The sequence below is a fragment of the Pristiophorus japonicus genome, chromosome 15 (assembly GCF_044704955.1).
Source record: "Pristiophorus japonicus isolate sPriJap1 chromosome 15, sPriJap1.hap1, whole genome shotgun sequence".
Classification (NCBI taxonomy): domain Eukaryota; kingdom Metazoa; phylum Chordata; class Chondrichthyes; family Pristiophoridae; genus Pristiophorus; species Pristiophorus japonicus.
The window spans coordinates 185,545,067-185,561,574 of NC_091991.1; the positions used below are offsets into that span (position 1 = coordinate 185,545,067).

The 16,508-nt window shown below is 44.6% G+C and overlaps 1 protein-coding gene across 3 annotated transcripts in view; it reads right to left on the minus strand.

Moving 5' to 3' along the window:
• Positions 1–16,508, minus strand: part of unkl (unk like zinc finger) — a 159,833-nt gene that overhangs the window by 32,664 nt on the left and 110,661 nt on the right. For all 3 annotated transcript variants that reach the window (XM_070901478.1, XM_070901477.1, XM_070901479.1), the window contains exons 4-7: positions 12,755–12,888; positions 8,391–8,526; positions 3,854–3,971; positions 996–1,080 (exon numbers count right to left, since the gene is read on the minus strand). In XM_070901478.1, the coding sequence (XP_070757579.1) occupies positions 996–1,080; positions 3,854–3,971; positions 8,391–8,526; positions 12,755–12,888 (473 nt within the window). The remainder of the gene's footprint in view (positions 1–995; positions 1,081–3,853; positions 3,972–8,390; positions 8,527–12,754; positions 12,889–16,508) is intronic.

Here is a 16,508-nt window from a genome sequence, read left to right on the forward strand (position 1 = left end):
CTCCAATCTGAACCGTCTATCATTAACTCAAACCCTGTGCAGCACGTATTCAGCACAATGTAGCAGTGGGGCGCTTAATGCATAAAATGATGATGAAAGAAAGTAGTGTGTGTACCAGATAAGATGTGGAACAATTGTTGGATAGAATTGGTTCAGTCCATCAACCAACTTTCTATCCTTATTGCTACAGTTGCTCTGAAAGACGTTGTTAATCACCTTATCGAATTCCTCTTGAAAACTGTTTTACAACACATCTACCGCATTTCCTTCATTTATTTCCTTCATTTATTTCCAGAAAACTCAAACGTGTCAAATACAACCTGCATTAACAGATCCTTGCTGGCGGTCCTGGTTGAATACATGCCATTCTAAATGTTCACGAATTCCATCTCAAATTATGGATTCTAAACATTTGCCCACAATTGGCGTCGTCAAAAACATCTAGTTCCCAATTTAACCTTCCTTGAGCAGAGGGATTACATTGGCTGCCCTGAACGCCAAGTTGCATATCTAATAGGAATTGAAAGATTGCAGTCAGCACCTCTGCAATCTCTTCTCCAATTTCCTTCAATGTGGTTAAACAAAAAGTAACTATACTTTGAATGCAGGATTCACAAGACTTCAAAAGCAGCACCTCAAGTTGATAAGGCCATTAAAAAAAAAGCTTATAGAATACTAGGTTTTATGAGAAGTGTATGAATCTCTTCACCTGCAGATCTCCAAACATTGCTATGGAAATGAAAAGATGGAGTAAGAGTACAAACAAATTTTAATGGGAAGGAAAAATTCTAAACACAAAAGGTTACAAACATGAATTGGCAGAAAACTACAAAAGTGCTCCCCCCTCCATTCTCTACATTTGGTTTCTGATTAAAAGCAGTTATGTTTCAACTTGATAACCCTGTACCCCTGCCCGTCAGCAACACAAGGCAGAAGGAATAAACCTCAGGAAATGGAACATCTTTCAATGTGCAAAACACAGAATGCCAACTTACGTTCAACATGTGCAAATGCACAAAAAGGTCCACGAGGGCAGTATCCCGTCTGCCGCATATCATTGCATTTAGTCGACTTGTAGATCTAGAAGGGGAGAAAGAGATTAAAGCAAAGAAATATATCCTCTACCTCATCTACATGCTGCAACTCTCATTTATGCCATTGTCAACTTCAGACTGAGCTATTCCAATCATCGCCTGACCAGCCTCACATTCTCCACGCTCTGCTCCCCATACTCTATCCCACACCAAATCCCACTCACTCATCACTTCTGCTCTTCCTCACCGACAATGGCTTGTAGTCTTGATGCCTCAAATTTAAAATTCCCACTCGTGTTTAAATGGTTTCATGACCTCAGCCTCCCCGTCGCCGTAAAATGCCCCCCGAACCCTTCACCCCTCCCACTCCAGCCTTTCTGCATCGCTCCCCTCACCTCACCATTCACTGTCGTGCCGTCAGCCACCTATACCCTACCGTCTGCATTTCTCTTCCATAAATGCCACCTCACCACTTTCCTCTCCTCCTTAAAACCCACCACTTTAGCCAACCCCCAATAATCCCTGCATTGGCTCATATTCCGTTTTTGTCCAATTACACCTGAAGTGTCTTGGGCTGCTTTTCTATATTAAAAGGAGCTATCTAAATGCAAATTTTTAGTCATAGCCATGTATGTAAAAAAAGAACATCAGTACAGCGGCAATTGTGTAAAACTTGGCCAATCTGATATCTAGAATGTTAACCCTTGTTTTCCACATCCTGGCCAGAGTGGGGGAGGGTCATCCTATACTGGAGTATATAGAGTCAGGAAACGGCAGAGAAAGGAGCTGGGGGTGGGGGGTGGGGGAAAGAGAGAAACAGAGTGCTGGATTATAGACAGTAGCTGCTCAGTAGACTTTTTTTTTTTTTAAACCTTTTCAATTCAACAATAGAATTTAAGTTAAATTTAAACTGCACAAATCCAACAAAGGAATCCTACACCATGTATTGGAGTCCGACAATTTTGTGCACACACATCATATTACTGTCACCTTGTTATGAATAAAGTTCAAATGTCTCAAACGAATAACGGAGTACATTACAGAGGCACCCACCCCCCATCAACAATCGGCCAGTTTCGGACTGGGGTTGGGGGCAGAGGAAGAATTGGCAACACTGCTGGTCCTTGCTCATGAGCCAATGCACCCTCAGGCCCTGCCACAACTCTGATCACAGGAGCAAGCACACACCTGCAATCTTTCACGCAAGGCTTTGCCATTTCAGCTCTGTATCCACAATGAGGTGCCCAGCGTAGGACAGGTACATTACAGGAGGGCAGGGGGTGGGGGGGGAAATCGCCAAGTGCTCCTTTGCACTGTCTAATTTTAAGGACTTAGTTGGCAAATACACTGCAGACAAACAAGGAAGGTCTCAGGCTTGATCCTTGGTCTTTGCTGATCTTAGTCCACGAATTAGTGCTGCTGATGTAATGAGGGAAAGTCAGCTCACACCCTGCCTGCCGATTCCTGCTGTATTTGTGGATCAAGCTTGGATCTGATGGAAGGAAGGGTAACGCTCATTTATATAACTTCTTTCATGTTTTCAGGAGATCCCAAATGACTCTGAAGTGTAGTCACCACTGTTTTGTATGGAAAAGCAACAGACAATTTGCACATAGCAAAGTGCCACAAACAGCAATGAGATAATGAGCAGATAATCTGTTACATAGAAACATAGGAAAATAAGTGCAGGAGTAGGCCATTCGGCCCTTCGAGCCTGCACCACCATTCAATAAGATCATGGCTGATCATTCCTTCAGTACCCCTTTCCTGCTTTCTCTCCATACCCCTTGATCCCCTTCACCGTAAGAGCCATATCTAACTCCCTCTTGAATATATCCAATGAACTGGCATCAACAACACTCTGCTGCAGGGAATTCCACAGGTTAACAACTCTCTGAGTGAAGAAGTTTCTCTCATTTCAGTCTTAAATGGCCTACTCCTTATCTTAAGACTATGTCCCCTGGTTCTGGACTTCCCCAACATCAGGAACATTCTTCCTGCATCTAACCTGTCCAGTCCTGTCAGAATCTTAAATGTTTCTATGATTCATCCCTCTCATCCTTCTAAACTCCAGTGAATAAAGGCCCAGTTGATCCAGTCTCTCCTCATGACAGCCCAGCCATCCCTGGAATCAGTTTGGTGAACCTTCGCTGCACTCCCTCAATAGCAAGAACGTCCTTCCTCAGACGAGGAGACCAAAACTGAACACAATATTCCAGGTGAGGCCTCACCAAGGCCCTGTACAACTGCAGTAAGACCTCTCTGCTTCTATATTCAAATCCCCTAGCTATGAAGGCCAACATACCATTTGCGTTCTTCACCGCCTGCTGTACCTGCGTGCTCACTTTCAGTGACTGATGAACCATGACACCCAGGTCCCGTTGCACCTCCCCATTTCCTAGTCTGCCGCCATTCAGATAATACTCTGCCCTTGTGTTTTTGCCCCAAAAATGGATAACTTTCTTTTGGTGATATTGATTGAGGGATAAATGCTGGCCTGGACAGCAGAACTAGAGTAGAGTAGTGCTATGGGATCCTTTACGTCCACCTGAGGGGACAGAACTCAGGTCTCATCTGAAAGTGGTGTCTGTGACAATGCAGTACTCCCTCAGCAGTGCAATGAACTCAAACAGCCAAATAACTCTCTATAAACGGTTATATATGAAGAATGGTCACTGCCATGTCTAGAAATCACTATACCTGAATTTTCGGCTGTGAAGCTATCTCAAGTCCAATCCATCATTTAACCCATTTAATCAGAATACTGTACTATTATTCACCCACAGCTTTTCATCAACTGAGGCATTTTACAGTCTTACCTCTGGATGGAACTGCTGCTCAGTGCGAGAGTGACAGTACTGACAGTTATCCCCACTCTCACATTTTGTGGGTTCCCCCCATTCATCCCCGTGTTTGACATTCGGGCAAGGAGTTGACCTACAAGATAAAACAAGGGAGAATTATGCTGTGGAGTAATTCAGCCCATCCGAAAAAGGAATTGGAGATAGTGTAACCTGTGCATATGTACAACTGTCACTGCATTAATATGTCCCTCAGTACCTTACGCACAAAGTCATTTACTGAAAGAGAGACTAGTTAACACACCAGCATGTGTCACATTTCGAAGTAGCACCACACAGCCATACAACACAATACCAAATACCGGGACACTTCACTTGCTGCTTTGGCCAGAGATAGTCTTTTTGTGCGGAGACCTCGGCAAACATTTTCAATGCACAGCAAAATTTTAATAAGTATCAAACCATGACATACAATGCATTGAGAAGTGATGCTTAGGCCAAAACAAATATAACTGTGACAATGTGAGATAACAGCTCCATCACTTTGTTTTGGAGAGGCAGTGAAAAAGATTGCATGCCACCCACATGCTGTAACTTCTGGCCTCATCTCCAAGCCCTCCAATCACCCCCACCAAAACCTGACTCCAGCCTCTTGGGCATCACCCCTGCCCCCCTTCCCTTGCCCCGCCCGTTGCATATCTCCTCCTTTAAAGCCCTTCTTAAAATCCACCTCTTCAACTAGCTTTTGGTCACTGTTAGAAATGTGAGCTTGCCATAAATACCTTCTCAGGTTCAGCAGTGCCAGTCACTTGCATAAGTGGCCCAAGCACCTTGCTACTGTCGCGGTTAACTGATGTTCAGAACAGATAAGGAAGGAAAAGAGGGTACTGATTAGGGAAGACATTGTAATGTTGGAAAGAGAGGATGTCCTTCAGGGGGAAAGGACAGAATCCATTGGGTTAGAGTCGAGAAGCAAAAAGGGTATGATCACACTATTGGTGGTATTCTTTAGGCCTCCAAATAGTGTGAGAGAGAGAGAGAGAGAGAGAGAGAGAGAGAGAGAGAGAGAGAGACAGAGAAGCAAATCTACAGGGAGAGAAAGAATTACAGAGTGGTGATATTGGGGGACATTAATGACCCAAATAGCAAATGGGATAATGTTAGAATAAAGGGAAAGGAGGGGAAATTTCTGAAATGTGTTCAGGAGAACTTCCTTGACCAGTATGCTCTTGGCCCAACTAGGAAGGAAGCATTGCTGGATGTGGTGCTGGGGATTGAGGTGGGCCAAGTGAGAGAACACTTTGGTAAGAGTGATCATTGTATAGATTAGTAAGGGAGAAGAGCAAGTGGAACTTCTAAATTGGATTAGGGCCAACTTCAATGGGATGAGAGAGGATCGAGCCAGGATAAAATGGAACCCAAGATTGACAGGAAAAACTGTAAGGGAACAATGGGTGATCTTTAAGGAGGTGATGTTTCAGGTACAGCCTATGTACATTCCAACAAGAGGGAACGGCAGGGGAACCAAAGCCTTGGATGATGAGGGCGATAAAGAATATGATGATACAAAATAAAGGGTGTATGAAACATGTCAGGTGAATTCTTCAAGTGAGAACCAGGCCAAATACAATAAGTTGAAAGGGGAAGTGAAGAGGAAAATAAGACAGGCAAAGAGAGAATATGAGACTAGATTGGCAGATAAATAAAAGGAAACCCCAAAATATTTTACTGGCATGTAAATAGTAAGCAGGTAGTAAGAGGCGGGGTAGGGCCTATTAGGGACAAAGATGGTGATATATCCTTAGAGGCGCAGGGCAAAGCTAGAATATTAATGAGTACTTTGTATCGGTGTTTATAAGGGAAAGGATGCTGACAAAATCTGGGTAGAAGCAGAGATGGCGGAGGTAATGGATGGGGTGAAAATTGATGGGCAGGATGTACTGGAAAGGCTGGATATGCTGAGAGTGGATATGTCGCCTGGTCCGGATGGCTTGCATCCCGGGTTGCTGAGGGAAGTGGGGGTGGAGATAACGGAAGGGCTAACCATAATCTTCCAATCTTCCCTCGATGAGGAGGTGCCAGAGGATAGGAAAGTGGCAAATGTGACAACTTTGTTTAAGAAAGGGTGCAACGACAATCCTAGTAACTACAGGCTGGACAGTTTGACAACAGTGGTGGGTAAGGTTTTAGAAACAATAACCAGGGAAAAAATTAACAGGCACTTGGAGAGATTTAAGTTAATTAAGGAGAGCCAGCACGGATTTGTAAAAGGCAGATCATGTTTGACTGATCTAACTGAATTTTTTGATTAAGTAACAGAGAAGGTTGATGGAGAATGTAGTGGATGTTATCTATATGGATTTTAAGAAACCGTTTGACAAAGTACCACAAAAAAGGCTGGTTAACAAAATTGGGGCTCATGGAATATCACAGGCAGTCCCTCGAAATCGAGGAAGACTTGCTTCCACTCTAAAAGTGAGTTCTTAGTCCAATACAGAGATTACTGTCTGTTACAGGTGGGACAGACAGTAGTTGAAGGAAAGGGTGGGTGGGGAGTCTGGTTTGCCGCACACTCCTTCCGCTGCCTGCGCTTGGTTTCTGCACGCTCTCGGCGCCGAGACTCGCGGTGCTCAGCGCCCTCCCGGATGCTCTTCGGCCAGGGACTCCCCGGTGTCGGTGGGGATGTTACACTTTATCAGGGAGGTTTTGAGGGTGCTCTTGTAATGTTTCCTCTGCCCACCTTCGGCTGGTTTACCGTGTAAGAGTTCAGAGTAGAGCGCTTGCTTTGGGAGTCTTGTGTCTGAAGTCAGACACGTGTGACTTTTACACCGAACAGCACTGTGAGTGCCTTCACCACACGGTCTGCAGCAGTTCAAGGAAAAGGCCCAATACCACCTCCTACAGCAACTAGGGATGGGCAATATATGTCGGCCTTGCCTGCGATGCCCACATCCAGAGAATAAATAATTATTTTTAAATACTGCTTACAAATCCATGTTAAAGGTAATTCTTATTTTCAAATCCTTGGACAAATGGTCAAAGTAATTCAGAAACAGGACAGTTACCCCTCCTAATCTTTCATTCTTTGGTCTGGCATCCATCTTCTTCATTACACTTGTGAAGCACCTAGACAGAGTGGTCAGCATTCCGGGCGCTATATAAATGCAAACTATTGTTTAGCACGAGATTTTACAAGACTGCAGTTCAACTGCTATACTGAAGGTTTACAACGACAAGTGCTGAGGAACGACAGTATTGGAGAGCTGGGATCACAGGTTTCAAGACACTGCACCCTCAGCAGTGATGGGAGTGTGTCATCAATTTTAGATTGTCACTGAGTTTAGGAGAAATTTTAGGAGCATGGAATTTGTCAGTGTTTGAGGCAGAAACCACTGCATCATTTAATGAAAAACTGCCTAACTAGTTAATGTGCAGGTAGATAAAGGGCTAGGTGGAGAGTGGAGGGCAGTGGGACTAGCTCTGGATTGCTCTAACCACATCGACACAATGGCCTAAATATCTTCCTTATGTGCTGTAAAATTCTAGGGTTCTCCAAGCTCAGAGGAAATCGGTGCTCCCTCCACACTGACTGCACCACACAAACAATTTTAATGCGCTGTTTGAATAAAAGTTCCTCATAGTCTGGCCTTCAAATATAGCACATGATGAATTTAGAATTGAATCCAGCCAATTGTCAATACGACAATATGGTGGGGGGCGGCGGAGGAGAACAGGACATTATTGCTCACGCATTAATGGAGTGTTCATCTCAGCCACATTACTGAAGAAGCTTCCACGAGTGAGGGGAGAAAACAAGGCAGGAGGAAACAAATGGCTGTGCTGCTTGCCATAAGGCGAGATCGGGGATAGCTTGCACCATCTCGGCCTTGGGAGAACCAAAAGGGGAGGAAAAGCAAGGAAGGGAGGCTTAATTGCATCATCTCCCAATCTAATCCATTCCTAGCACCTAAAACTAATTATTCCTCTCTGCGTTCAGTTCTTCCTTCTATTATCTACACACAACACCCAGCCTGCAATCACAGCATCTTGTGTTATCTCAGCTTCTGTCCTACTCGTTTTAACCTTGGTGGCATGCTGCACTGGGAATCGGCCTCATCTTATCTTAGACCCTTTCGCCGAGTACTATAATCACTACTTCATCATGTCAGCATCATCCAGGAGCTCTCCCCACGAATGTTTTAACCTAGGGAGTGATTTTGAAAGCTGCGCAAGGACTAGAGCAGTAACAGCAGCTCAGCAATCTCTGAATGCGATCATTTACTCGTGCGGTGAGGATAGACAATAAAAGATTCCCAATCTGCTGTCTTATCTTAACCAAGCACCCCACCGATTGTATAGTACATACAGTTGTTCGCTATTTTAATGTATAATCACCATTTTAAATGAAATTTCAAACATAAAACACACACAACTCGTGCACTAAATATTGCGGTGCATATCTGGGTGCGGGGGGGGGGCGGCCTTGCGATTGGTCAGGTGTAAATCAGTGCCAGATAAAAGCAAACACCCGGCAAGAACAAAACAGATTTTTTACCTATATTTAAATTTTCTAGGGTTCCTTCTTCTGTCCCGGCTGTTATGATAATGAGGGCAAGCATAGCCTTGTCGGCACAGTCTAGGTGGTTTATTACACTGTTCAGTCTTGTAATTTGCTAGCACAAAGTTTGTTTCTGCAAAATAAACAAATTTATGTCAAGACTAAACTGTTCAATATGTCAACAGCACAAAGTATACTTCGCACTTTAGAAAAAGGACTTTACTGAAACACACTTCCAGCTATAGCCCCCTCCCCCACACAGATCCCCCCCACCCACAAAGACCACTCTATTCCCTGCCGCCCACCACCCCCCCCGTCACCCACACAAAGACCCTCTCCCCGCCCCCCCCCCCCCTCCCAGCGCGCACACAGAGCCCCCCGCCAGAGAACGCCCCACACAGACCCCTCCCCTCCAGGCAACCCCTCCCACCCCACCACCACCAGAGATCATTCTCCACCCTCCCCCACAGAGATCCCACCCCCACACTCAGATCCCCCCTCCCCCACATACAGATCCTACCCCCGCACACAGATTCCCCCTCCCGAAATCTCTCAGATCCCCCTCCCCCAACACCTGCACTCACGCACAGACCCGTCTGCCATCTCACTGAAACAGGGGCAGAACTGTTTTGAGGGCCCAAGTCTCCACTCGAGCACTGCCCTCCTGGCACCAAATATCAACATCAAAGTGGCCCTCTGAAGTACGACTCTCAGAGCAAACATTAAGTATTTCCTTTCATCAGCTAGTTGGACAAGTACACCTTCCCCCTATCCATAGCTTTCAATACACTTCCATTCTGTACACATTTGCAACACAATGAACAACAGAATCCATAAATATTTAATGTGAAAATGACATTATTCATCATCTGTACTTTACAGAAAGTTGACCCCACCCCACAGTGGTGGTGGGGTGGGATGGGGTGTCTGTTGGGGAGGGGAGAGGTCTGTGTGGGGCGTTCTCTGTGGAGGCCGGGGGGGGGGGGGGGGGGGTGGGGGGCTGGACAGGTTAGATGCGGGTAGAATGTTCCTGATGTTGGGGAAGTCCAGAACCAGGGGAGACAGTCTAAGGATAAGGGGTAAGCCATTTAGGACTGAGATGAGGAGAAACTTCTTCACTCAGAGTTGTTAACCTGTGGAATTCCCTACCGCAGAGAGTTGTTGAGGCCAGTTCATAGGATATATTCAATAGGGAGTTAGATGTGGCCCTTACAGCTAAAGGGATCAAGGGGTATGGAGAGAAAACAGGAAAGGGGTAGTGAGGTGATGATCAGCCATGATCTTATTGAATGGTGGTGCAGGCTCAAAGGGTTGAATGGCCTACTCCTGCACCTATTTTCCATGTTTCTATGAACCAAATCTATGGGCCGGTTCAGTGACTGCTGAAGCTATTAATAGAGCTCAGTTAGATTATAAATATGGAGGGGGAAGCAAAATTGTCATTCTCCACTCTTCGATTTTAAAATTCTCATCTATGTTTTCAAATCCCTCCATGGCCTCGCCCCTCCTGTAATCTCCTCCAGCCCCAAGATTGCTGCGTTCCTCCAATTTTGGCCTCCTATGCATTCCTGATTTAAATCACTCCATTAGCAGCCGTGCCTTCAGATGGCCAGACCCTAAACTCTAATTTCCACCCTAAGCATATCTGCTTCTCTCTCCTTTTAAGACACTGCTTAAAACCTACCTCTGACAAAACTTTTGATCACTTGCTCTAATATCCCAAGTGGTTCAATGTGGCTTTGTTTGATAATGTTCCTGTGAAGCACCTTGGGACATTTCACTACATTAAGGAACTATAAAAATGCAAGTTGTTGTTATGAAGGCATCACAGATAGCAAGCTGTGAAAAAATTAATTTGGAATCAGTCTGCACGAAAGGAAAGGACAGACTGCATCATTTCACAGCAAAAAGTGCTTTTCCACCATTGCTGGTTTATTCGGTTAGTGTTAGTGTAACACTAAGTGCCCAGGTGACAGTGCAAATGTGGGGCACTGCTATATTGAGGTCTCACATCCTCACTGCAGAATTCTAAACCCACTTCTTTCTGGACTTATGATTGTGCTACTGGGGTAAGAGCCACATTCAGTGTAAATGCAGGGTGCCGGACTTCCAGGGTCCTATCTCAGCAAGTGTGCCTAAAACTCCCCTTTTATTGAGGAATTAAATGGATCTTGTTGAATCAGTATTGTAATGTACATTAATGCCCCACACTGAATTCTCTCAACCCAAACTGCTATCTGCTACGAAAGAGCCACAGAGTTACGCTTATAGCCCAGACTAATAATTTCAATTACAAGCATGCTTGTTTAGCTGCTGTTCAGTGAGAATTATAAATCACTTCCCATTTGCTACCTTGCAAGTAGAAATTGTTCTTTGCCCTTCATCATCAAGTGCCAATACCTGTCTGCTTCAGGCCCAGAACATCCATCATTCCAGGTCTGGGAGAGTGGCAATCTCCTGAAGCTGGCTCATGTGGTCCATACGCTCATGCACTTCCCAGCCGAGATCAATGAACGGACAACTGCCGGGATAGTGAAGCCGAGCTCATTTCCTCTCCACAGCTCAGAGGCAAATTGTTGTGGCACCGAGATCAGTGAACGCACTGCAGGATGAGAGTCAAACCTGGGACCTTCTGGTTCCACACGCCCTCTACCAACTGATCCATCCGGAAAGTTTAACTCAATCATGAGCATAGATCTGTTTTGCACCACTTTGACTCCACATATCACTATACCAATCCCCTGCCATGTCAGACTGCCATCCCATCTACTGTTTCAACTGACTTGTAGCAGTTGTAAATATGAATGAAAAGGTACAAAGTTTGTTTAGTATTATGGAACTATCCCATTTAATCTCATTAGCATTCTTGCTGAACTGAACTATCCAGTAGATGGCAGTGTTTACTGACTGCACTGTTAAACACAAAGATGCAGCCCCAAACTACTTCACATCTCTTCTTCAACCTCACCGATTTTTGAAAGGAGCAAAAGTATACTTACTATTCCACCTTAAAGAGTATGTTCGAAATATGGGAAGAACTCCCAAATAAAGTGACCTAGTTCTCTTCTGAAAACCATTATTTTTCTTTTCCTCACCAATGTTCCCTCCTCCTTGCTGCATGGTTCCATGGGCACTGGCTCCCTGTGCTGTCTCCCTAAAGTACACACTATTCACCCGTGTGCTTCAACAGGGAGAAAGGAGGCTATTCAACTGCAGGCACATCACAGCAGACCCATTCCCAACCCAACACCACCTGCCTGTACTTCCAGTCAGGATAGGTAGGGGAGTGAGAATTGGTCTCCATGCCACTTCATCCTAGCAGCGATCTGGCAACTAATCAAACCCGACATCTTCCGTCTCAGCTATGTTTTGTTTAGCCATCAGAATAACCCAACATTGCAAGTCATCCGAGGTGGATCCGTCTGACACCTTGTAGATTCTCAGAAGAAACCAAAAAGCTGATGATCCCCAATTTAACACCAATTCATTCCAGACTTCTTCAGTGAAGGAGTAATTAACTCTTGCAATAGTTTCAAACTAAAATTAAAGTTTCAAATGCAATTACTCTTTGTTAAATTGTTAATTTCACTGTCTTCAAAGTGTGGCTCCAAGAAACAGTTTTTTTAATTACTGTCGCAATCAGTGATTTGCCTAACCAATGAAGCATGCTTTCTAATTCCACATTTTAGTTAAAAAATGACTCCACAGTGATGTCAAATTGATGTGGGCAGGAAACATTTGGAAGTGTGTGTTACTGCCTCCCTGCAGTTGTGTGTTTATTTCATTCTCAGGATGTGGGTGTTACTGGCAAGGCCGGCATTTACTGCCCATTCCTCACTGCCCTGAGATGGCGATGATACAACAGAGTCGTTTGCTGGGTCACTGCCAAGGGCAGCTAGGAGCCATTCCCTTGTGGGACTGGAGTCACATATAGGCCAGACCGGGAAGGGGCTGCCTAAAAAGAACATCGGTGAACTGACAATCCGACAGCTTCATGTTCACTTTTACTGAGACCAACTTTTTAAATTACATTTTTTTTGATTAACTAGTTTAAATTCTCTACCTATGACAATGGGATTTAAACAAAAATTCTCTGGATTACTCATCCAGCAACATAACCATGACACGACCATAGCCGTATTGTGTAAAGTACTGGGGGATGTTTTGATGTGATAGGGAACAACACAAATTGAAGTGTTCTGTTGTTATTGCACAAGGAGCTGAACAGTTGAATAACCAATGTACTGAGTTAATGGTATGCAGCGAGGAAAAAAAGCCACGGCGCCCAGCAATTAAACATTGAATTTAAAGTGACATTTCATAAATACTCCCAGCACAGATGGTTGGTTCTCTGTCCTTACCCTGCCATCTTGGATCTTCAGACAGTGTTTTTTCTATCATGGCTTGGCTAGCCAGCACACCTGGTTGTAGATCAGGAAGGCCCTCTCCTGCCCCGAGCTGGCCATTCTGTAATGCTTCCTGTGCTTGGAGTTCCCTACAAAAGAAAATCGTTCTTTAAACAATAGGTTCCACACATCCTCCACCAACTGATCCATCTGGAAAGCTTAACTCAATCATGAGCATAGAGCCATGTTGTACCACTTTGACTTCACACGTCACTATACCAATTCCCTGTCATGTCAGACTGCCATCTCATCTACTGTTTCAACTGACTTGTAGCAGTTGTAAATAGATTGAAAAGGCACAAAGTTTGTTTAGTATTATGGAACTATCCCATTTAATCTCGTTAACATCTTTGCTGAACTGATGCTCCGACACATACATCAGCTACTGGACTGATCGCAACTGGGAAAACAGCAGACAGAAAGTGTGACACATGTAATCCTGCTCTTTCGTGGGGCAGTCTGGAAATCTCCCCATCCACCCCCCTAGAATACTTAACTCCAGTACAGTAATCCCTGTCTGATATTAAACTGAAGGGCTGCACCGGGCAAGCAGAACTCCAGCTAGAAACAAAGAATGATTCAACAACCTGCAAAATACAGCACTTCAAAATTAATCAAATGATTTGTCTAAATTCTACCCTGGGCATCCAGGGGGCTCTAGAACTGTCATTCACACCCTTTTTCTTTAAGGGCACGTTTGGCCTGAGCCTTCCAGATCTCCTCCTGGAATGCCTCCCACTGTTCCGACACAGATTTACCCACAAGTAGTTGTTTCCAGTCCACTGTGGCCAAATCACTCCTCAACTTAGCAAAGTTAGCTTTTACCCAATTTGGGACTTTTATTCTTGGTCCATCCTTGTCCTTACCCATAACTAACTTGAATCTGACTGAATTACGGTCACTGGAACCCAAGTGCTCTCCCACTGATACCCCTTCCACCTGCCCAGCTTCATTCCCCAAAACTAAATCCAAAACCACCTCCTCTCCAGTTGGGCTTATTACATACTGACTAAATGTTCTCTCTAATGTATGTTAAGAATTCCGCACCCTCTATACCCTTCACACTATATTTGTCACAATCAATATTGGGATAGTTAAAATCCCCTATTACTGCCCTTTGGACTTCACAGCAATTTGCCGACGTATTTGCTTCTCTATCTCCCTCCCAGTGTTTGGGGGTCTATAATAAATGCCCAGGAGTGTGATCAAACCTTTTTTATTTTTCAATTCGACCCATATGGACTCACTTCCCCGCCCACTTCCCATAACCCTTTATTCCCTTATCGCTCAAAAATCTGTCTATCTCCACCTTAAATATATTCAATGACCCAGCCTGCACAGCTCTCTGGGGCAGAGAATTCCACAGATTTACAACCCTCTGAAAAGAAATTCCTCCTCTCAGTTTTAAATGGGTGGTCGCTTATTCTGAGACTATGCCCCCTGATTCTAGATTCCCCCACGAGCGGAAATATCCTCTCTACAACTACCTTGTCGAGCCCCCTCATTATCTTGTATGTTGCCATAAGATCACTTCTCATTCTTCTGAACTCCAATGAGTAGAGGCCCAACGTACTCAACCTTTCTTCATAAGTCAACCCCTTCATCTCCAGAATCAACCTAGTGAACCTTCTCTGAATAGCCTCCAATGCAAATATATCCTTCCTTAAATACGTTACCAAAACTTAACGCATTACTCTCGGTGTGGCCTCACCAATACCCTGTACAGTTGTAGCAGGACTTCTCTGCTTTTATACTCCATCCCCTTTGCAATAAAGGCCAACATTCCATTTGCCTTCCTGACCACTTGCTGTACCTGCATACTAACTTTTGTGTTTCATGCACAAGGACCCCCAGGTCCCTCTGTACTAGAAACATAGAAAATAGGTGCAGGAGTAGGTGCCCTTCGAGCCTGTACTGCCATTCAATATTATGGCTGATCATTCACCTCAGTACCCATTTCCTATGTTCTCTCCATACCGCTTGATCCCCTTAGCCGTAAGGGCCATATCTAACTCCCTCCTGAATATATCCAATCAACTGGCATCAACAACTCTCTGCGGTAGGGAATTCCCCAGGTTAACAACTCTGAGTGAAGAAGTTTCTCCTCATCTCGGTCCTAAATGGCTTACCCCTTATTCTTAGACTGTGTCCCCTGGTTCTGGACTTCCCCAACGTCAGGAACATTCTACCTGCATCTAACCTGTCCAATCTCGTCAGAATTTTATGTGTGTCTATGAGATCCCCTCTCATCCTTCTAAACTCCAGTGAATACAGGCCCAGTCGATCCAGTCTCTCCTCATATGTCAGTCCTGTCATCCCGGGAATCAGTCTGGTGAACCTTCACTGCACTCCCTCAATAGCAAGAATGTCCTTCCTCAGATTAGGAGACCAAAACTGAACACAATACTCCAGGTGAGGCCTCACCAAGTCCCTGTACAACTGCAGTAAGACTTCCCTGCTCCTATACTCAAATCCGCTAGCTATGAAGGCCAACATACCATTTGCATTCACCACCTGCTGTACCTGCATGTACCATGACATCCAGGTCTCGTTGCACCTCCCCTTTTCCTAATCTGCTGCCATTCAGATAATATTCTGCCTTTGTGTTTTTGCCACCAAAGCGGATAACCTCACATTTATCCACATTACACTGCATCTGCCATGCATTAGCCCACTCACCTAATCTGTCCAAGTCACCCTGCAGCCTCTCAGCATCCTCCTCACAGCTCACACCACCACCCAGCTTAGTGTCATCTGCAAACTTGGAGATATTACATTCAATTCCTTCATCTAAATCATTAATGTATATTGTAAATAGCTGGGGTCCCAGCACTGAACCCTGTGGCACCCCCCTGGTCACTGCCTGCCATTCTGAAAAGGACCCGTTTATCCCGACTCTCTGCTTCCTTTCTGCCAACCAGTTCTCTATCCACGTCAGTACATTACCCCCAATACCATGTGCTTTAATTTTACACACCAATCTCCTTTGTGGGACCTTGTCAAAAGCCTTTTGAAAGTCCAAATGCACCACATCCATTGGTTTTCCCTTGTCCACTCTACTAGTTACATCCTCAAAAAATTCCAGAAGATTTGTCAAGCATGATTTCCCTTTCATAAATTCAAGTTGATTTGGACCGATCCTGTCACTGCTTTCCAAATGCGCTGCTGGTTAATCTTTAATAATTGATTCCAACATTTTCCCCACTACTGATGTCAGGCTAACCGGTCTATAATTACCAGTTTTCTCTCTCCCTCCTTTTTAAAAAAAGTGGTGTTACATTAGCTACCCTCCAGTCCATAGGAACTGATCCAGAGTCGATAGACTGTTGGAAAATGACCACCAGTGCATCCACTATTTCTAGGGCCACTTTCTTAAGTACTCTGGGATGCAGACTATCAGGCCCCGGGGATTTATCGGCCTTCAATCCCATCAATTTCTCTAACACAATTTCCTGCCTAGTAAGGATTTCCTTCAGTTCCTCCTTCTCACAAGACCCTCGGTCCCCTAGTACTTCCGGAAGGTTATTTGTGTCTTCCTTCGTAAAGACAGAATCAAAGTATTTGTTCAACTGGTCCACCATTATAAATTCACCTGAATCCGACTGCAAGGGACCCATGTTTGTCTTCACTAATCTTTCTCTCTTCACATATCTATAGAAGCTTTTGCAGTCAGTTTTTATGTTCCCAGCAAGAATCCTCTCATATTCTA